The sequence below is a fragment of the Brachyistius frenatus genome, unplaced genomic scaffold, assembly GCF_029030835.1.
Source record: "Brachyistius frenatus isolate BFR_SWC_R1_liver_20210118 unplaced genomic scaffold, ASM2903083v1 Contig_7, whole genome shotgun sequence".
Classification (NCBI taxonomy): domain Eukaryota; kingdom Metazoa; phylum Chordata; class Actinopteri; family Embiotocidae; genus Brachyistius; species Brachyistius frenatus.
In genome coordinates, this window is record NW_027210606.1 from 8,405,340 (window position 1) to 8,426,975 (window position 21,636).

The 21,636-nt window shown below is 41.1% G+C and overlaps 1 protein-coding gene across 5 annotated transcripts; it reads left to right on the top strand.

Moving 5' to 3' along the window:
* Positions 1-1,233: 1,233 nt before the first annotated feature.
* On the top strand, positions 1,234-21,053 carry uso1 (USO1 vesicle transport factor). Of its 5 annotated transcripts, XM_069689324.1 has the most exons (27): positions 1,234-1,489; positions 2,634-2,720; positions 3,377-3,441; positions 5,502-5,578; positions 5,878-5,889; positions 6,185-6,238; positions 7,667-7,767; positions 7,863-7,965; positions 8,176-8,231; positions 8,332-8,452; positions 10,258-10,436; positions 10,548-10,688; positions 10,919-11,007; positions 11,113-11,267; positions 11,412-11,617; positions 11,795-11,815; positions 15,421-15,531; positions 15,830-15,948; positions 16,360-16,541; positions 16,649-16,770; positions 16,919-17,057; positions 17,423-17,589; positions 18,112-18,177; positions 18,451-18,549; positions 18,638-18,742; positions 18,951-19,166; positions 20,573-21,053. In XM_069689324.1, the coding sequence occupies exons 1-27, from the start codon at positions 1,424-1,426 to the stop codon at positions 20,642-20,644; spliced, it is 2,931 nt and encodes a 976-aa protein (XP_069545425.1). In that variant the 5' UTR covers positions 1,234-1,423; the 3' UTR covers positions 20,645-21,053. The 5 variants fall into 5 exon arrangements, with proteins under 5 accessions (XP_069545425.1, XP_069545427.1, XP_069545426.1 ...); XM_069689326.1 differs by lacking the exon at positions 11,795-11,815; XM_069689325.1 differs by lacking the exon at positions 5,878-5,889.
* Positions 21,054-21,636: the final 583 nt, after the last annotated feature.

The window sequence follows — 21,636 nt, forward strand, 5'->3', positions numbered from 1 at the left end:
CCAGGGTCGCCCTGGCAGGTAAATCCAGCCTTGGGATAATCCAAATGTCATGTAATATGTTGCTAAACCTCCATTTTCTCATGTCGTATTTAATTTTCCACGTGTTTCCGTCATTTGACTGTGTTTCCTTAAAGTACTGGACTCCTGTTTCCTGTCTTGTTCCATAAATTGTTATTGTAATAAATCCATCCATTAGACGCTTTATCCTGAACAGGGTCATGGGGTCATCTCAGCTTACTTTTGGGAAAAGGCAGGGTCCACCCTGGACAGGTCGCCAGTCTATCACAGGTCCGACACTTATAGACAGACAGAAACAAAGACCATTCACGCACTCATTCACCCCTAAGGGCAATTTTGTAGAACCACCAATTAACCCCAATGTCTTCGGGAGGAAGCCGGAGTACCCGGAGAGAACCCACGCAGGCACGGGGAGAACATGCAAACGCCACACAGAGAGGCCCCAGGCCGGGATCAAGCCCAGAGCCTCCTCGCTGTGAGGCGACAGTGCTAACCACTGCACCACTGTGCTGCCCTTATTGTAATACATAACTCAGTAATTTCAGTTACAATAAGCACTATTTCGAGGTAATTATATTTTCATTTGTACTACTTTATACCTCTCCTCCACTACATTTCTGATGAAAATATTTTGCTTTTAATTCCACTGCATGTATTTGACAGTTATAGTTATTAGGTAACTTTTTTTTTTTACATTTTACATACAAAGTATCTGACCAGTTCATAAAATATGTTGCATTGCATAAAGTGTTCACCAAAAATCACATCGTAGCCTACTACTTTGCACAACATGTTTCAGTGCTACACAGTCACGTTTGTGTGTGTTAATTTGATTTAATTCCAATTTAGTTTAGAATGTACAATATTGACCAACATAGAAAAAAAAAAAAAAAATCAAAAACAGAGAAAATAAAGTAGGCCTATATTTTGGTACATGGTCCCTTTATAACAGGGTCCAAGATACAAAAATATGAATTCATCAGGTGATATTGTGATTAAGTTGTGCACACTCCCAAACCTATTCACACTTTAAAGTTATCACAAACTAATATTTCTATATTGATATAGTGATGAATGTAATTGATTTGCTTCGTCATATTGCATAACCTTTGACCTTTAATCAATAGGTTTTCTTGCCCTTTAAATCACCGGCTCGCTCGTCTGCTGATCAGCCACGTAAGCGCCACGTTTGCGCGCATGCGCAGTGCCCTCACAGTTATGTTCCGGGGTAGGTCAGTGTACACAGTGGAACAAAAATAATCATTGTGTACTTTTCTCTCACCCTTTTACATATTTATTGACCGGACCACGGATAAAGGAATCATAGGGGGGGAGGTTGTTGTTGTTTTTGTTTTCGGAAGAGAGAGAGGCTTTGAATCCGGCACCGAGAGGACGTTTGTTCGAGATGAACTTCTTCAGAGGAGTGATGGGGGGGCAGGCAGCCGGGCCGCAGCCGTCCGGAGCGGAGACGGTAGGTAGCTGCTGCTAGCTTCACCACCGCGGACCTCACAAACTAAGAACAGGCACTCCAAGAAACAAACAAAAACAACAACAAAAAAAAACGTGTGGTTTTTTTTTTTATGCTGATGGTTATTTACTATTTAAAAAGCACCCAAAATAACATCAGAAGTCACCGGGCCCTGCCTAAATTCGTGACAACGAGCTAGTCAAAGGCTAATTGGCTAACGGACTAAATCTGTCAGTTTACCCGTCGGAGTGTCTCACCTGTCTTTTACCTGTCGTGTTTCTTCCGTAGAGCCGAAATGAATGGAAACACTATCTGAGGACAGCAGTGTCGGCTGTCAATCGTTAAATCGTTTTTTTTTTTTTTTTTTAAATTTCAAACAAACCCTGGTATGAAATAATGCACATTTGAATGTCCATCAGCACATGAGACACACGTGCAGAGTTTTGTCTGCTGGACTCTTGGGACATTTCTCTGCTCACATTGCGGGAGACTCAATAGCCGCGAAATCAGATCTTTGTCTGTAGAGTTGCTGTTTATTGTCTCTTTCTGCAGTGATGTTTTCATAGTAGTGGTAAGTTTCTTATCAGTTTGTCAGAGGAAAAAATAATAATAATAATAATAATAATAATTGAGAAATGGTGTCCTCCAGGCCAGTAGTTCCCTGTTTGTTTTTTTGCCTCATACATTTCAGTTATGTCACATATGTACTTTGGTTATTCTGTCCTGAATAAGTTGAATCATCCAATGATTTTCAAAGGAAACATGCAAAGTTTAAAAGAAAGTCTTCAAATTATGCATTATATTTATTTGGCAAACACACGCTATTGTCTGCTCCCTTTTCTGGTCATCATATCATCACCTCACAGGTGTGTTCAGGAACCCCTTATGGGGTCTCCAGATCCAGTTTTGGAACCACAGCTCTCGTGAAGGCGAGAAAAATAGAACAAAAATCGGTGTATATATCTTTGTACTCACTGCCTGCGTATGCAAAGCAATGTCATGCCCCTTTCTGAAATCTTGCTCTTACAAAGACATAAATGCAGAAATCACTACCAACACACTCTTGTATTTGTGTTACATGCTGTTGTTTGTATGAGGTGGAAATTATGAGAAAAAAAAAAAAAGACGATAATTTGTCCATTTACAGATTCAGAAGTTGTGTGATCGCGTTGCCTCCTCAACGCTCCTAGAAGACCGCAGAGATGCTGTCCGGGCTCTTAAGTCCCTCTCTAAGGTAAACTGTGACGAGGAAGTTACTGAAAACAGGTGCAGCTGAAATGCTCTTATTTGCTGGTTTAATAGTTTAATACATCAGCCCTAAAACGTGATTATTTCCGGAAAGGGGGTTAGAGATCTGGTGAAACGGTGACGCCTCAGTGCTTTCAGGTATTAAATGTATTAAAAAAAAAATTAATTATGGCAGCTGTCAGTAGAGGAGAAAAAGCAAAGAGAGTTTATTCCCCTGCTTTACTGTATTAACATCATGTGTTCAATCCTGGAGGTTTGTCAAGGTTTTCTGTTCTATTTCACTGTGATGATGAACAAACCATCAACAGCCACAGTTAAAGGTCATGTTTGCACAATTAATGAACGAATCACTGAGATGCTCTTTATCAAGTCACCTCTCAGTTCTGTTCATGGGCAGTTTTGTTAGCAGCTGCCCTGTCAGCCATGCGTAATGAGTTTATCAGGCTTGAAAGAGGGGTTTAGGAGGCACACAGTTGAACATTAATACACAAGGGTGTCAGCACTGGTCTGGCACAGATAGACATGTAGACTTCCTGTGTATTATAAGAAATACCATACAAAGTTCACACTATTATCTGTTTGTGCACATTGATTGATATTCCTTCCTTTCGCCAATCTTAAGTGTATTATTGTCTTTTGTAGAAATATCGCATGGAAGTTGGCACACAGGCAATGGATCACTTGATCAACATACTGCAAACTGACAGGTATGTTGATGCTAATACTTGCAAATGAAATACTTTAGATTTTTGATAGATTGCAAACATTTCTAAAACATGTTTTCATTTTGTCAGTATTGGTTATTAAGCGTAGACTAATGGGAAAAAACAGCAATTTAATCCATTTAAAATTAACTCTCTGACAGTAAAATGAGCAAAGTGAAGGAGTGAATCCACTGCAAGAAAACACCACCTCTATATTTCACCTTGTTAAACACTCTTCCAACCACCAGATAATATATCTTGCATTTAAGGTTGTCGAGGAAATAAAAATTGTTGATACAGTATTTGTTCATTTAAGCAATATTTGATCTTATTGCCCTATAAAGAGCTTGGTGGTTGTTACCTGTGTACAGTGCATCCGGAAAGTATTCACAGCGCTTCACTTTTTCCACATTTTGTTGTTACAGTCTTATTCCAAAATTTATTAAATTCATTTTTTTCCTCAAAATGTTACACACAATACCCCATAATGACAACGTGAAAAAGCTTTGTTTAAAATTTTTGCAAATCTATTAAAAAAAAAAATCACATGTACATAAGTATTCGCAGCTTTTGCCATGACACTCAAAATTGAGCTCAGGTGCATCCTGTTTCCACTGATCATCCTTGAGATGTTTCTACAACTTGATTGGAGTCCACCTGTGGACCACCAGTTGATTGGACATGATTTGGAAAGACACACACCGTCTATATAAGGTCCCTCAGTTGACAGTGCATGTCAGAGCACAAACCAAGCCGTGAAGTCTGTAGACCTCCGAGACAGGATTGTATCGAGGCACAGATCTGGGGAAGGGTACAGAAACATTTCTGCAGCATTGAAGGTCCCAATGAGCACAGTGGCCTCCATCATCCGTAAATGGAAGAAGTTTGAACCACCAGGACTCTTCCTAGAGTCGGCCGCCCGGCCAAACTGAGCGATCGGGGGAGAAGGGCCTTAGTCAGGGAGGTGACCAAGAACCCGATGGTCACTCTGACAGAGCTCCAGCGTTGCTCTGTGAAGAGAGGAGAACCTTCCAGAAAGACAACCATCTCTGCAGCACTCCACCAAGCAGGCCTGTATGGTAGAGTGGCCAGACGGAAGCCACTCCTCAGTAAAAGGCACATGACAGCCCACCTGGAGTTTACCAAAAGGCACCTGAAGGACTGTCAGACCATGAGAAACTAAATTCTCTGGTCTGATGAAACAAAGATTGAACTCTTTGGCCTGAATGCCAAGCGTCATGTTTGGAGGAAACCAGGCACCGCTCATCACCTGGCCAATACCATCTCTACGGTGAAGCATGGTGGTGGCAGCATCATGCTGTGGGGATGTTTTTTAGCGGCAGGAACTGGGAGACTAGTCAGGATGGAGGGAAAGATGAATGCAGCAATGTACAGAGACATCCTTGATGAAAACCTGCTCCAGAGAGCTCTGGACCTCAGACTGGGGGGAAGGTTCATCTTCCAACAGGACAACGACCTTAAGCACACAGCCAAGATAACAAAGGAGTGTCTTCGGGACAACTCTGTGAATGTCCTTGAGTGGCCCAGGCAGAGCCCAGACTTGAACCCGATTGAACATCTCTGGAGAGATCTGAAAATGGCTGTGCACCGAGAATGGGAGAAACTGCCCAAAAATAGGTGCCAAGCTTGTAGCATCATACTCAAAAAGACTTGAGGCTGTAATTGCTGCCAAAGGTGCTTCAACAAAGCATTGATCAAAGGCTGTGAATACTAATGTACATGTTATATTTTCGTTCTTTGTTTTTAATAGATTTGCAAAAATTTTAAACAAACTTTTTTCACCTTGTCATTATGGGTATTGCGTGTAGAATTTTGAGGAACAAAAATGAATTGAATCCATTTTGGAATAAAGCTGTAACATAAAATGTGGAAAAAGTGAAGTGCTGTGAATACTTTCCAGATGCACTGTATTTCCCCGGGGTTTTTACACAGTAATGTATAATAGTGTTGGTTTAGAGTAATTTTTTTTACTGGTTTTTACAATTCAATAAATAAAGAAACATATTTTGTTGATAATTTGGATCTCTCTCCAAATGCTACAGAGCTGACTCTGAAATCCTCGGCTATGCTTTGGACACGCTCTACAACATCATCTGCAACGATGAGGAGGAAGAACAAGGTATTGCAGTCATTAGAAACTATAGAATTTATCCTAAAATATATATCTTGACAGAACAAGAACTGCTTTCATCTAAAAATGTTTTTCCCTATTTTGCAGATAATTCCCTGTAATTGTTTGGCTACAGTAAACAGTTTAAACTGACTAAAAATCAGTTTTCAGTTTGCATGTGTAATTGAGTTCCATTCATGTTAGTTGGACGGCAGTCAATTTGCATTTCCGTCTTCTTTACACTGATCATGACTGCTTTATGTGAAGACTCTCGTCTCTCTCTTCTCTTCCATGTTTTAACGCTACAGATGAATCAGAAGGTAAAACTCTTTGACTGTGCATGATGTCAATCCTCTAACCACCAGCAGCACTTACAAATCTTACATTCTCCTTGGCTGGGATTTGGAAAAAGAGCACATTAATATATTCTTTACACCTGCTGCAGTGTCCAGATTGTTTAAAAAGCTGATAAATTCCGATTTTGTATTTTGGTTGTTGTCGAGGCTTATCGTCACAGGAATCAGTCAGCTGATTCTCGACGACTTCAGAGTAGTTGAATGAATGCTAGCTTTTGAGTAAAGCTTTAAACTTCCTCTTTCCCCCCTGCCCTCGCAGACGCAGTAACCCCTCTCCCTGTCTCAGGGAAGCATAAGAATGTGTCCATGCCTGGTCAGTACTTAAAACAAGCTATATGTGCAGTAGCTCTCGTACTACTCTTTACTTACTTCACTAAAATCCGTTGTCACCAGAAAAGTGACAGGAAGTTGTTTGGGTGGTAACTTGAATGCTTCACTAATACCATGATACTCCCCAACCTCTATCTGTTTGTGTCTTATTTCTCATTCTTCTCATTGTCCCTTTTGTTTTCCTCACATCTTCATACTTCATTATTTTTGCACTATTGTTGTGAAATTATACAATTTAATTATTAGGTTTTTGTCCTCTCACCAAAGTTATAAACAAATATTTTCACACTTTCCTCTAGTGTTGTCTTGATCGGCATACTATTTAGAGTAACCGTGACACCTTTTCTTTTTTAAACCACGTTTTGTTTCGGCCTCCTTATAAAGTTGTCAAGTTATTAGTACAAACATAGTACACAGGGCAAACTTTGGAATAGTGGTTTTGTCCACCTTGCAATAGTAAATGCAATATTTACCCTCCTTTTGACTCTGGTTTGTTTTTTTTAAACCCTCCTGAGAGAAGTCTCTTAAGTGTGTATGTCTGCTGTTTGGTGCTGAGCAGGCAGTATTTTGTGAGGTTTATCAGTGAAAATAGCTGCCTGCTGCTGCTGGAAACTGCTGTTTACAGCAGTGGGAATTAATCAAACCAGAAAAGCTGGGTCCAGGAAAAAAACAGAAAAGCTGGGTCCAGGAAAAACAAAACAATGAGCTGAAAGTTGCTCAAATGTTCTGTCGGGGTGAGGACAGCTGCTTGTTGGGAAATAATCTGTAGGTTGAGCACTGCAAATTTTACACACATGAAACATCTAGTAGAAATATTGATGAAAAACACCTTGAAATTTAATATTTCAGTGTTACAAAACCATTTCCTTTAATCGCCAGCGTTTGGGATGAAGCTGGACATTTTAGAGATGCATTTTTAGTAACATGTTTAAATAAAGCTAACATCTCTGATATCACTAAAGTTAAGGCAGAAAACTTGGCTTTTTGTGATTTGAGGTTATGGACACTTGGGCAGGAGATACACTCTTGTATTTCTCTGTTTATTTTCTGACATTAAAGCTCTCAGCTAATCCAACTTTAAATGTTTATCATTGTGTGTATAGAGTAGATTTCGCTCGTCCGGCTGTCCCCTCCTCTGTGTAGCCTCTGATCTTTTTCCCAGAAGGGTTGTTCACAAGTATCACCCTGAGCATGTTCACATTTACTGGTTACATTCACCTATTCCTTGTAGAGTCACTAATTTCACCAGTGGTTTCACATCATATTGCAACATTTTGAGAAGTTGCAGATATGATTATCATTTCTGTGTAACTCGGGCTGATTGCTATGAGCAGACCAGCTGGTCCTCCCCACAAGATTGATGACTCCGGCTGTGGTATTTGTTGAAGACATTTTCTATCTTCTCTCATAGATGAGAATGCCCAGAAGCAGGCAGATGATCTGGGTGCCCAGTTTACAGACAAATTCATCGAAGACCCTGAACATATAACCCTGCTTCTTACTCTGTTGGAGGTACTCAACTGTTTCTGGTCCAGTAGCAAAATCCCTGCGTTATTATCATTGGCTAAACAGCTGTCTGACATATCTACACGCTGATATGATTTTAGGAGTTTGACTTCCATGTACGTTGGCCTGGGGTGAAGTTGTTGACGGCTCTCCTGAAGAACCAGGGCATCCAGCTCCAGGGTATCATTCTCGTCAGCCCCATGGGTGAGTTTCTTCTTGCCCATATCAAACTTGTTTAGTCATGTCAAGAATTTACTCTGAATCTGTATGTTCACTTTTATGTCGACATTTCTGCATCATCTTTACATCTCTTTTCTTGAGTCTTGTTCTGATTCTATCAGACATTTTGAGGACAGTAGGTTTTCTGTCTTTATTTATACGAAAGACACTTTTTGTTTCGGTTTCCTCTTGCAGGTGTTTCCAGATTGATGGATCTATTAGCAGACTCTAGAGAAGTAATTCGCAATGATGTAAGAACATTTCTTGTTCATTTTGTGGTAAACCACATTTTAAAGCCTCTGAATGCATGTTTGGATGAGTGTGTGAAATTGTGTTTTCTACTACCAACAGGGATTACTGTTGCTTCAACAGCTGACTAAAGGCAACGCAGCCATTCAGAAAATTGTGGCATTTGAGAACGCATTTGAGCGCCTCTTAGATATCATCACAGAAGAGGGCAGCAGTGATGGAGGTAAAATAATTTTAGGATGCTGACGTTTCTTTTTTCAGCTCATAATTTTCACTGAACATTTTAACACAATACTACCAGTTGTATGTGCCATGAATACAGTGCCTTGCAAAAGTATTGACCCCCCTTGGCGTATTTCTTTTTTTGTTGCCTTACGACCTGGAATTAAAATTTATTTTTGGGGGGGGTTTGTATCATTTGATTTACACAACATGCCTACCACTTTGAAGATGCAAAATATGTTTTATTGTAAAACAAACAAGAAATAAGACAAAAAAACAGAAAACTTGAGCATGCATAACTATTCAGCCCCCCAAAGTCAATACTTTGTAGAGCCCCCTTTTGCAGCAATTACAGCTGCAAGTCTCTTGGGGTATGTATCTATAAGCTTGGCACATCTAGCCACTGGGATTTTTGCCCATTCTTCAAGGCAAAACTTCTCCAGCTCCTTCTAGTTGGATGGGTTCCGCTGGTGTACAGCAATCTTTAAGTCATACCACAGATTCTCAATTGGATTGAGGTCTGGGCTTTGACTAGGCCATTCCAAGACATTTAAATGTTTCCCCTTAAACCACTCGAGTGTTTCTTTAGCAGTATGCTTAGGGTCATTGTCCTGCTGGAAGGTGAACCTCCGTCCCAGTCTCAAATCTCTGGAAGACTGAAACAGGTTTCTCTCAAGAATTTCCCTGTATTTAGCGCCATCCATCATTCCTTCAATTCTGACCAGTTTCCCAGTCCCTGCCGATGAAAAACATCCCCACAGCATGATGCTGCCACCACCATGCTTCACTGTGGGGATGGTGTTCTCGGGGTGATGAGAGGTGTTGGATTTGCGCCAGACATAGCGTTTTCCTTGATGGCCAAAAAGCTCAATTTTAGTATCATCTGACCAGAGTACCTTCTTCCATATGTTTGGGGAGTCTCTCACATGCCTTTTGGCGAACACCAAACGTGTTTGCTTATTTTTTTCTTTAAGCAATGGCTTTTTTCTGGCCACTCTTCCGTAAAGCCCAGCTCTGTGGAGTGTACGGCTTAAAGTGGTCCTATGGACAGAAACTCCAATCTCCGCTGTGGAGCTTTGCAGCTCCTTCAGGGTTATCTTTGGTCTCTTTGTTGCCTCTCTGATTAATGCCCTCCTTGCCTGGTCCGCGAGTTTTGGTGGGCGGCCCTCTCTTGCCAGGTTTGTTGTGGTGCCATATTCTTTCCATTTTTTAATAATGGCTTTAATGGTGCTCCGTGGGATGTTCAAAGTTCTGGATATTTTTTTATAACCCAACCCTGATCTGTACTTCTCCACAACTTTGTCCCTGACCTGTTTGGAGAGCTCCTTGGTCTTCATGGTGCCGCTTGCTTGGTGGTGCCCCTTGCTTAGTGGTGTTGTAGACTCTGGGACCTTTCAGAACAGGTGTATATATATACTGAGATCATATGACACTTAGATTGCACACAGGTGGACTTTATTTAACTAATTAAGTGACTTCTGAAGGTAATTGGTTGCACCAGATCTTATTTAGAGGCTTAATAGCAAAGGGGGTGAATACATATGCATGCACCACTTTTCCATTATTTATTTTTTAGAATTTTTTGAAGCAAGTTATTTTTTTCATTTCACTTCACCAATTTGGACTATTTTGTGTATATCCATTACATGAAATCCAAATAAAGATCAATTTTAATTCCAATTTGTAAGGCAACAAAATAGGAAAAACGCCAAGGGGGGTCAATACTTTTGCAAGGCACTGTATAATACTAGGATTATTTTTTGTCTCGTTATTTGTCCTGGCATTAATCCTCTTTCCTGTGCGCAGGTATTGTGGTGGAGGACTGTTTGCTGCTTCTGCTCAACCTGCTGAAGAACAACAGCTCCAACCAGAACTTCTTCAAGGAGGGCTCCTACATTCAGAGAATGAAGCCCTGGTTTGAGGTTGGTGATGATAACTCTGGCTGGTCAGCACAGAAGGTCACCAACCTCCACCTCATGCTGCAGGTAAATTACTGCAGCTGCGTCTGACAGTTGATTTAATCTGTTTACAATTTAAAAAAAACAGAACAATGGGATGTTGGTTCTCAAAAATCTCAAACAATGTTGTCATCCCAGCTGGTGCGAGTCATGGTTTCTCCAGTGAACTCTCCTGGAGCTACAGCCAGCTGTCAGAAGTCCATGTACCAGTGTGGCCTGCTGCAGCAACTGTGTACCATCCTCATGGCCACTGGTGTTCCTGCTGACATCCTCACCGAAGTAATCATAATAATACTTTACACTGAGAATTGTTACTTACTCAGAAGTAGGCTTGTGCAGATCAGTGATCAGATCAATGATCAGAACGACTGTCAGAGTTAAAGAAAAACCTCAAAGTTTCAAAGGCAAAGGGACTCTGCTTGTTCCAACTCTGTTACGCGCACTTTGATTTCCTCACTCCACTCAGAAGGCTCGGCTGATTTGATTTTAATCTGTCTACTTTCTTTCAGACCATCAACACTGTTTCAGAGGTTATCAGGGGCTCACAGGTCAACCAGGACTACTTTGCTTCTGTCAATGCCCCTTCAAACCCACCGAGGTAAGACTCAACCAATGGGCCAAGGTATCAAATCTCTAATATCCTTCTAAAAGTGGGTCCTGTAATGAACTTGTTCTGTGATCTTTCTTCTTCATGTCTTTGTAGACCAGCTATCGTGGTGCTGCTCATGTCCATGGTGAATGAGAGGCAACCGTTCGTGCTGCGCTGTGCAGTCCTTTACTGTTTCCAGTGTTTCCTCTACAAAAACCAGAAAGGCCAGGGGGAGATAGTGGCTACGCTGCTGCCCTCCACCATTGATGGTCAGTTAAAATCACATTTCCAGGAGGGATTCAAAAACTTTTTTTTTTTACACAAATTACAGTTCATGTGTGTTTTTAAATCACGCACACAGTTTTTAGTTTTTTTAATAGCTCACTTTTTTCTTTTTTTTTTTTCCCTCCCAGCCAATTCCATCTCAGCAGGCCAGCTGCTGTGTGGAGGTCTGTTCTCGGTCGACTCTCTTTCCAACTGGTGTGCTGCTGTGGCCTTGGCTCATGCGCTGCAGGACAATCTCACCCAGAAGGAGCAGCTGCTGAGGGTTCAGCTTGCCACCAGCCTGGGCAAGCCGCCTGTGTCTCTGCTGCAGCAGTGCACCAACATCCTGTCCCAGGTAAGACAATGACAGTTTTACTAATGGATATGCTAATATGCTGTGTGTGTCTAGGTATGATAGGTTTGTGTAAAAACAGGACTAATTTTTTGGCGAGTAGACAAAGATGTATATGCATACTGAATTGTGAACCACAGTGAAGAGAAAGAACAGTGTCACATTATTGTGGTTTTGCAGGGTGATAAGATCGTCCGGCGGGTGAGTAAATTGCGTGCGCATTGTGTCTGTGAGTGTTTGGGTGGCACCTGTCCTGGTTATTTTTGGCTTGGCGTCTGTCGTAGGGCCCTCGATGGCCCACATGTTAGGGGATCTTACTTCCCTCTAACTCTTTACCAGCCCTTCCTTGTCCCTAACTTAAGGCTATGACCCAGTTCTTCCCCATTAGGGTGACACAGATGCACTCCTCCTCTCAGATGTTGACGCTCTGCTCACTCCCACTGCGTTCACTAATGGAGTTTGGGGAAGTACACAAGTGGACACCCGAGAGAGGTTCAGAGAAAAGGGACACAGCAAGCTGGTTCTAGTCGTTTTATCGCTGCTGATATTGTCCTAACACCTGCTTTGAGCTTTGAACTGGGATGTTTGCTGTGCTGCAATTCCTTATCTGTCTGCCCAGGAAGTTGGTGCTGCAGCAACTTCTGGGCCTTTTCCTGTCAGAGTGAGGGACCTTCACTGTCGTTTCTCTTCAGTTTTTTTACGTGTGCTTCCATACAAATGCAAGAGGCTGTTTATACCCGAGACTATACTTGCCGATTATTTCATGTTCCCTTTTGGGTTCCGATTATTCTGGACTGGTACTATTGATCAATTTTAGAGTTTGGTATTAACCAACCTTCCCAGATTTCTTTGGACTTGCTTCTTCAAGCATCCTGTGGAAACGCTAACCTTCCTGTTTTTCTCAAATTGCCGGTTCAAGGATACGATGACAGTCTGGTGAAGTGAACAAATATTCACTCTGCTAGTTAAACTTTTGACATGTTTTTCATATCCGTGTGTACAACCTCCCCAAGCTAACAACGGGAGCAATGAAAAGGCCTTTGCAAACTTCCACATGGCTCCCAAAATAGACTCTGAAATGTAAATTTCTAGTGTCCTGCCTAAACATGGCTAAGCTCATCTTACCCATGCCGCTCATTCTGTCTTCAAACACTTTGATAGGGGCTGGACTCCTTTTACTTGAGCTGCCCTGAGATACCAGCTGGGCCAGTGGATACTTATAAGCTCTGAGCTCAGCTGCTGTATTGAAGTATTTACTGGAGAGTAACCTCTGTGAAACTGACTGAAGCAACTGGAATGAGCAACAGCTCCTGCAAATCTGAGACCATGGCGCTCCGCTTTAAAGCTGCACATCGCCCTCCTCAGGTTGGATGCGAGTTACAATGTCGATACAAGTGATAGAAATGATGTTTCGTCAGTGAGTGTCTGGGATCACCATGACGGACAGGATGAGGAGCTCAAGCATCTGGAAGACAGCTGAAGTCGTTCAGGCTTCTGAGCAAGTTGTCTTTCGGTCAACCAGTTCGACCAGTAGAACACATCCATAGCGGGTCTGGCTGCGCTCGACTGAGGGCTGCTTTCGGTCGTTGCATCCTTATGGGTGCAGACCTCGGGTTGATTTTGAAACTACTGGAGCAGCCTTTAACCAATCAGCATTGACCACCCTATGACGTATGTTGTCTGCTTGAATTGATCGAGCTGTAATGAACAGAGACCCTCCCCCCATGTGAGCAGAGTGCCAAGTTGGTAACCATTGCAGACTTTGTAAAGTAAATTGAAGAATTTAAGGAGTGTTTTTTTTTTAATTTTTTTACTCCAACTTCAATTTGTCAATATTTGCTGTTATCAGCTGTTGGTATCGCTTCATCTCGCTCTTCCACTGCTGCCATTGTTGGAACTACATTTTGGAACAAATTTCTGACTTCAACGTTATTGCACATGGCCACTACAGCTGGTCACCTGTTGGTTGATTGGAGTGGCCGAGTGAACCTCCCATGCGAGCAGGGTTTTCCACAGCAAATAGTGAAGCTGTGCGCAAATGGAGGAAGGAGCAGGGCTAATTTATGTCGGCCACACAATCTCTGTGTTGACGAGCCTCCGGGCTGACAGGAATGTGGTCAGTTAGGTTTGTTAATGTAACTCGATAGCTTTGTCTTAATGCAAGAATCAATTCTTGGAATGTGGAATCAATTCCTTCAACAAAAAACATGGCAAACTTTTAAGCTGAGGATCCTATCTTAGAGTATTTCTTTTACACGAGTTCATCTCAGCAGTATGTCTTTAGTCTTGACTGTCTACCGTAGTTTTCTCCTCAAACACACACACACATATATGGTACATATATGACCTCTCTGCAGAGACCAGACCAGTGTTTGGTCAGTTAATACCTATAGTCATTTTCCTTTCTTTTGTTTTCCTCCTCATTTTTGCATTACGTCACATTTGGAGACAAAAGCAGAAAAGGTGATGTCGTAAGTTTTTGTAGTATGGAATGCTGATAAGTTTTTACCCACACGTTCATCTCCATACTTAACTCGGTCCTGGCATCCATTGTTTCTCGACAGGAAAGATGCTTCCTCTTGTTTAAGCACGTTGTGCATTAAGTTAGTTCCCAGCTGATTAGCAGCCTGAAGCGGTAGTATAGATTTGACTCTGCACCATCTATTCATTTCTGTTGATTTTCATCATCTTACATTCCAGCTCCGTGAAAATCATCCTGTTTTTTTTGCTACAGCTGATTGAGATAAATGAACTACCTATTGGCTAAAGTTTCCCATAAATGTGTCCATTGGAAGTCTACCTTTTTATAAAGAAGTAAATCTAGGTTGATCTCCAACATAGACCTTAAACAACTTGTATGTTTCTCAAAGTTGTTTTCATGGAAAGAATTTTGTCATGTTTTTAAAAAAATTTTTTTTAGATTATACTTCCTCTTCTCCATTCCTTAAAAAGCACATTTACTACGTTTTGCTTTGCATGTGCTGATAGCTGCAAAAATAGAACCAAGTTTCAGTTGCGAGTTCATGACACTTTGATTTGCAAGTAAATAAAAACTTGTAGAATGAAGACTGCAAACCACAAAATTATGAACTTGTGGTATACCTGAGGCCTGGATGTAAAGAAAATGCTTTTTAATTTATTTAAACATTAATAACTTATCACGGGTTTGCATGCTCTGGTCAGTCTAACCTGGTTTAAATATCTGAATGTTTTTGTTTTGATTGTGTCGTTATTAACCCATTATAACCTCGGTAACTACTAATGGTTGATGTGATTTGAAGTGCTACAGATGAAGAATTGTTGGATTACCTGCAATGTTTTTGTTGATTGAAAAATGAAATGCATAGATTTAACACTCGTATGTCTGGATAGGGATGATGTCTCGGCAAAATAAATGCTTCTGTTAGCACCAAATATAGTTTTTCCGTTCTTTATGAACTATTCCCCGTTAGGAACTAATTTTGTTGGCTCTCTTAGTTATCCTGTGTTACACTCAGCACGTGTTAGATATAATGGAACTCTTGCTAGACAAAATTGTTGGCTCACAAATGTACCAATCTGGACTTCATTTAAATGTGATGAGGATTCATTCTCATATTAGTTATGAACACGCGTAACGCTGGATTAAATCTTCTACAGCCAACATCTGGTTCTTCCCGGTCTCAAGTCTTCTTTTTAAATAGCAGTCTCTAAAATGTTCTTTGTTTAAGGGTTAGCGTCTGACCTTTGTTCGTGTTTTACTGTCGGTGTAACTCCTCAGAAGCTCACGTTGACATTTCTTTTGTTCTTCTTATCACGCTGTACAGGGCAGTAAAGTGCAGACCAGGGTGGGCCTCCTCATGCTGCTGTGCACGTGGATCAGCAACTGTCCAATTGCAGTCACGCACTTCCTACACAATCAGGAAAATGTCCCCTTTGTATCCTTGAAGCAGCTCACAAGCAATCTGTCAGTTTCATTACAGTAGTACTATACCATAGTTTTGTTAGCCTTGTTTTTTATATTCCCATTTATTTTTTATTTTTTTTTATGCAGAACTTTTGAGGAATTTGGTTTAAACATCTCAATTCCTCTTACAGTTATCTTTAAGTTCAACCTCTTGAGATTCTCTTTGAGAGTGGGAACCATAGATTTTTATAAAAGATGGGGAACATACTGTATATTCCAGTCTGAGGTTAAATTGGGTGTGAGAGTCCTTGACTCAGTGACTCGTGTAGCTGACCGCTCAGATCTCAGAGAACCTGGGGGAGGATGAAAGGCTGGTGCAGGGCCTGTGTGCGCTGCTTCTCGGCATCTGCATCTATTATAATGACAACTCATTGGAAAACTACACCAAGTAAGTGTCTTTCACTCACTTTAACACAACACAGGCAACACAGAAGTTAGATATTAATAATTTAGTTTTGTATATGCGCTCAAGAAAAAATTATGATTTTAATAACAATAATAGCTAAATACCCGGTTTATATGCTGTTGACTAATCAGATTTTTCTCCTGTTGACTATAATATATCCAGGATTGGTGTTAAATGTGTTTATGTAGTTCTATGTCGCTGTGATTCGGGAAGTAAAGGGAGTTGTCAGCTAATTGTGAATGACAGGTACACTAAATTTCCATTCAACATCTTATAAACTCCATCTCTTACATATAAATCACGTATATAATCTATTTAGTGAGGTGACAATGCTGATTCAGAAATCAGGTCCTCACCTAAACAGCGTAATAATGTCCACTCTGTCCCTTTCAGAGAGAAGCTAAAGCAGCTGATCGAGAAGCGCATCGGAAAGGAAAACTTTGTAGAGAAGCTTGGCTTCATCACTAAACATGAGCTCTATTCACGGGCGGGCCAGAAGCCACAGCCGGTCTTCCCGTCTCCAGAGCAGATGCTGTTCGACCACGAGTTCACCAAGCTGGTCAAAGAACTGGAGGGTCAGTCAGGGACTTCTCTTGGTATTGGTTCAGGAACCGTTTCTCTGGGCTAGTGAAGAGTTTTTACTGGATTTTAAGAATGACGTTAATCTCTCTGCTGCACACAGGCATGATAACCAAAGCAGTTCACAAGTCCAGTGAGGAGGAGAAGAAGGAAGAGGAGGTGAAGAAGACATTAGAGCAACATGACAACATTGTAACTCAGTACAAAGAGCTGATCAGAGAACAGGTAAATAGACCCAGCCGACTTAACACTATAAACTGAAGTCAAAGTGCTGTTTTCCCGTTCTTCATCTAGTTTTTAAATTGTGTTTATTTAAGTTTTTTCGTATTTGATGGACTCTCCTGTTGACGGTTTTATTTTGTGTGATCCTCAGGATGCTCAGATACAGGAGCTGAAAGAAGAGGTAGCGTCCATGAACTCTCAGACCGAACAGATGCAGACAACAATCACCCAGCAGGTGTCCCAGATCCAGCAGCACAAAGACCAGTACAACATCCTCAAACTAAAATTAGGTGGGTTCACCTCGACTGCCTGCACGTGTCCTCTTCATACATTAAGGACAGAATATATTTGTTGTCCTCTCCTGTTATTTGTCCTGTCTTGATGTCCTCATAGTTTGTGACATGACTCCAGCTGGCGTGACGGCGTTTTACTGCTTCATTGCTGAGACATAGAGCGACAGTGATATGAGACAACTGCATAATCAGATGGGTTTCAAAGCAATACTTCACTTTTTTCTTTTTTTTTTTTTTTTAAAAAGGAAGCTGGGGAAGTGACTGTGCTTTCAGGAGAATTATGTAACAATTTTCTTGAAGACAACAGGAAGGTACATATCCTTCCTCTTACTGAGCGTACGTGTGCGTGGTTATTACTGCAGGTAAAGACAACCAGAGTCAGTCGAACAGCCAGGGAGACGGCTCTCAGGTGAACGGGCTGCAGACAGAAGAGCTTTCCCAGCTCAGAGAGGAGGTGGAGGAGCTCCGCAACCAACGCGCATCTCTTCAGACACAACTCGGTGATAAAGAAACACTTATCAACTCCCTGGTTAGTGGATATCTACAACTGTTCAAGTTACGTGCGCCTGTGTGCGTTTGTGTGCTGGAGTGTCGCCCCGGAGGCTGATTTTAGGCGCACAAATTTCAATGAAATCAGCTGAACAGATACAAATGTTGTGAAGTTGCTGATCTGTTTCCAGGGGTGCAGAGTTTAGTTTTTGTGTAAGCTTCAAGTAGAGGCAGATAGGCTGTGCAGGAAGAACCCAATCCTCCACAAACAGCAGCGTTAATTGATTGACAGAGAAACGGCTTTCCAAGTCTTCCTGTCGCCTGATAAACAGTTGACATTGTTACGGAAAATGTTGTGTTTTTGTGATTAATAAGTGTTTTAAACAACACCTTCAGAGTTGTGGTAACAACCAGACAACATCACAGCAGCAATTTTCAGGCAAACCAAGACTACTAAACTGCTCCTCTTGTTGATGCTGTAGATGTTTGCGTGTAAATGTATCTTACAATTTCCGCTGCATGTGAAAATGATGGATGGATTATATTTTGACTGTATCTGTAGAAGTCAGCAGCTGCACAGACAGCAGAGGGTTCAGCAGGAGGATCAGACAACACGGAACTACTCCAGGTGGGAGTCATCTCTTTACACTTGCTCCTATTTGATCTTTTACCCCAGTTTGACTGAAACATTATGAGCATAAAACTGACCTTTTTTTTTTTTTTTCCCCCCTAATGAGTGTATGTTAAATCTTTTTAAGTCTCTCACGGTTAGAAAAAAATATAATATAACCAGACCTAAGCATGAAACTAATCTAAAGCAGGTTTGTTGTTTTCAGATAATGAATTTCTGTTGTATTATGTGTATTATATTTTGTGTTGCTACACGTGTGCTTTGTTGCAGGAGCTCGAGGCTTTAAAGAGTCAGGTTCAGTCCCAGTCGACAGAAATCTCTCAGCTGAAGACCGAGAGACAAGAACTGCTTAAGAGAGCTGAAGCGGGGGTAAAAACCCATTCAATGATGACATCAGTTCAGCAGAAATATGCTTAACTAGTCACTTAAATTAATTAGCCTCTCTGGTTTGTCTCAGTTGTCCAACGCAGTCCCCAACATTGACAGCTCATTAGACGCTGGCAAGGTGGCAGAACTAGAGGGCAGACTCGCAGCACAGACCTCTGAGACGGAGAGACTGGAGGTGTGTAAGAACATCTGTCTGACTCTGAACTTCTAAATACTTCAGTTTACCTCTTAATTTTCCATACACCTTTTTGGCTTGGGCATCTCTCAAATTGTTTAATAGTCACAGTTTTTCCATGGGTTCTCATCATGCCGTCATCTACACAAACCGACTGTTACTGTGACCTTCCTCTCGTCTCACCCTACCTTCGTCCTCTGCGGCTCAGGAGCAGGCGAAGAGCCTGTCTGAGAGCCGGGCGGAGCTGGAGCAGCAGCTGGCTTCAGCCACGAGCACGGTGGCCATCCTGCAGACGGAAAAGACAAAGCTGCAAACGGAGGTCCAGGAGTCCAAGAAGGAGCAGGACGACCTGCTGATGCTGCTGGCAGACCAGGACCAGAAGATCCACGGCCTCAAACAGAAACTCAAGAGCCTGGGAGAGACGGTAGAAAAACTATTATCATAGAACTTCAAATGTGAAACCGGACTTATTAAGCTGACTGAATAACAGTAAAAAGACAACAAGGATAGAATTGATTTTTTAAAAACATGTAATATTAGTATTGCCACTTCATCTTGGAATATTTTGAATTGAGGTCTATTTTCTTAAAGGTGAGGGAACGCCCAGCAAATACTGTGATTAGAGTATCATAAATCAATCAGACCACACTGCCCCGAGTTATTTTTAAGTCCGACAGTGCGTGATCATCAACATAATCAATAACAAAATACATTTTTTTTGACAATCTTTATTCATGTCAGTATGACTAAAATATAGTGCGGACCTACAAGTTTTCAATATACGAAAAATATGAGATGAAAATATAGACTGACAAACTAAAACTAACGACAATCAATTCACTAAATTGACATTAGATTTGATTAGAAACTTGATTAAAACTAAATAAAAAATTTAAATGCCTGAATTATAACTGACTGGGAGGTGTTAAATGACTCGTTGTTTACCAGTGCGGAGTCACTACTCAGTCACATGTGAGCATGAGAAACAATAATATGTGGACGTTTATTCATGTCCGGCTCTCTTTTTATCCATGTTGCTGTCGTCTCGGCTGTACCTCATCCAAAATGAACAGTTTTCCCTTTTTCTTTTTTTGTGTAAATTACGTCATAAGTTATCAAAATAAACCCTATTGTTTTTAATGGAAGTTTTTTTTTGTTTTTCCATTTTAGTATTTCAGTATTGCTGCAGGAATTTACTGGCTCCCTAGCAACGGTTTTTAGGAGAAGATGAGCTATTAATGGAAAAAAATAAAAATATGCAGAGGAGGTTGAAATACTTTTTCACCTTCAGAACTGTCTGCAGTTTTGCTCTCAAACTTGCGTAACGTGCAGCCTCCAATAATACGATCCAGAATCCTGCATACAATTTTTTTTGTGTGTTTCAAACAATTTGCCTTTTTTTTTTAAGAGTTGAAATACATTGAGTGAAGAGGAGGATAAATAATTACCTGCCAGACTTGAACATTGCTGTTCACGGGGGCCCCCCTGGGAAGCCCGACCTATTTGAAGCCTGAAGCAAAGAAAAAGCCTGCAGTCTGAACACCTTTCCACACGTGCAGGAAGCTTTATTTTTTTTCCTAATTCTAAGTCGAAACCATTGTTGTTGTTTTTTTGTTTGTGATGTCTTAGCTTTGGTTTTGATTTCTCTTTTAATTGAATAATCTCAAAGTGTGTCCCCTGCTCAGCCAGGTAAGCTGTGTTGGTAGTTTTTTTTTAGCAGTACAGACGTGACGCGTATTATAGAGGAACAACTACGTGTTCTGTGTCCGCAGCACTCAGCTCCGTTTCGTCTTGTTTTGCTCTAGTTAGACTGTGACCCTTCCCTTACAGGTGGAAGATGAAGATGACCTCGACGCCAGGGACCAGACGGACGACGACACCGAGGAGGACGATGAGGACTAGAGGAAAAACACTGAAAGAAAGAAAAGGAGAGATGGGAATTGGCGTCCCAGCAGGCAAGAAAGGACTTTGCAGGAACACTGCGCAGAAACTGAAGAATAGGACTAATTTATCGAAGCAGTTTCTCTTCCCGGCTGCCAAGCTGTCGTCATCTTTCTTTACCCCCCGTCACTTCACATGTACATGTTAGTTTTTGTACACGTTTTGTTCAGGATGAGATTCTTCTTTTCAGCAATTCAGTTGTCAGTTTTCTCCTCAGAGATTTGAACTCATCAGTGCATTCATCTCTGCTCTGTTTACCATCAGTTTGTGATGGATTTTTATCGGTCTCGTGTTTATGGTAATGTATTGTCATATAGTTTCTAATCGCAACAGAAAAGGTTAACAGTCATCCAGAAACTCTAGAGGAGGATTTAAAATAGAATTGATATGTTTGCCGGTGAGCTCCCATCCTGCACTGCTGCTCTCACCCCTACGATGCACCTGCAGCAACACACTGTCACTGTGTTTCGCCCTGAATTTGTATGCCTTCACACCCCAATGACTTCGAGTTCAGTGTTCACAGCATTCAACACGCGGGAGTTTCTTTTCACTTTGATGACTCAACCCGACTGCTCTACAATATGCTGCAAAAACACTGACGGAAAAGATGTAAAGACAAAAAGTGCACACAAATATTTTTGCAACTTTTTGTCCAGTACTGGCATCCAGCTTCTGTATGATATTGTGTAACTTATCAATTTAAGAGCCACGTTGAGATGAATAAAGAATCTATCTGTATGCCTGAATGGAGGAATAATTGTAGATAAATTAAATTTTACTAAATCCACAGTGAGACTTTGTGTTTGTCTCTATTTACTATATATTTAAAAATGTAAACAATTTTTAATACAGTGCTAATATGATGGAAACAATTTAACACTGATTTGACAGCTTTACTGACAACAAACTTTTTTTCTTTTTTTTTTTAACTTGACAGAATCAATCACTGTTAA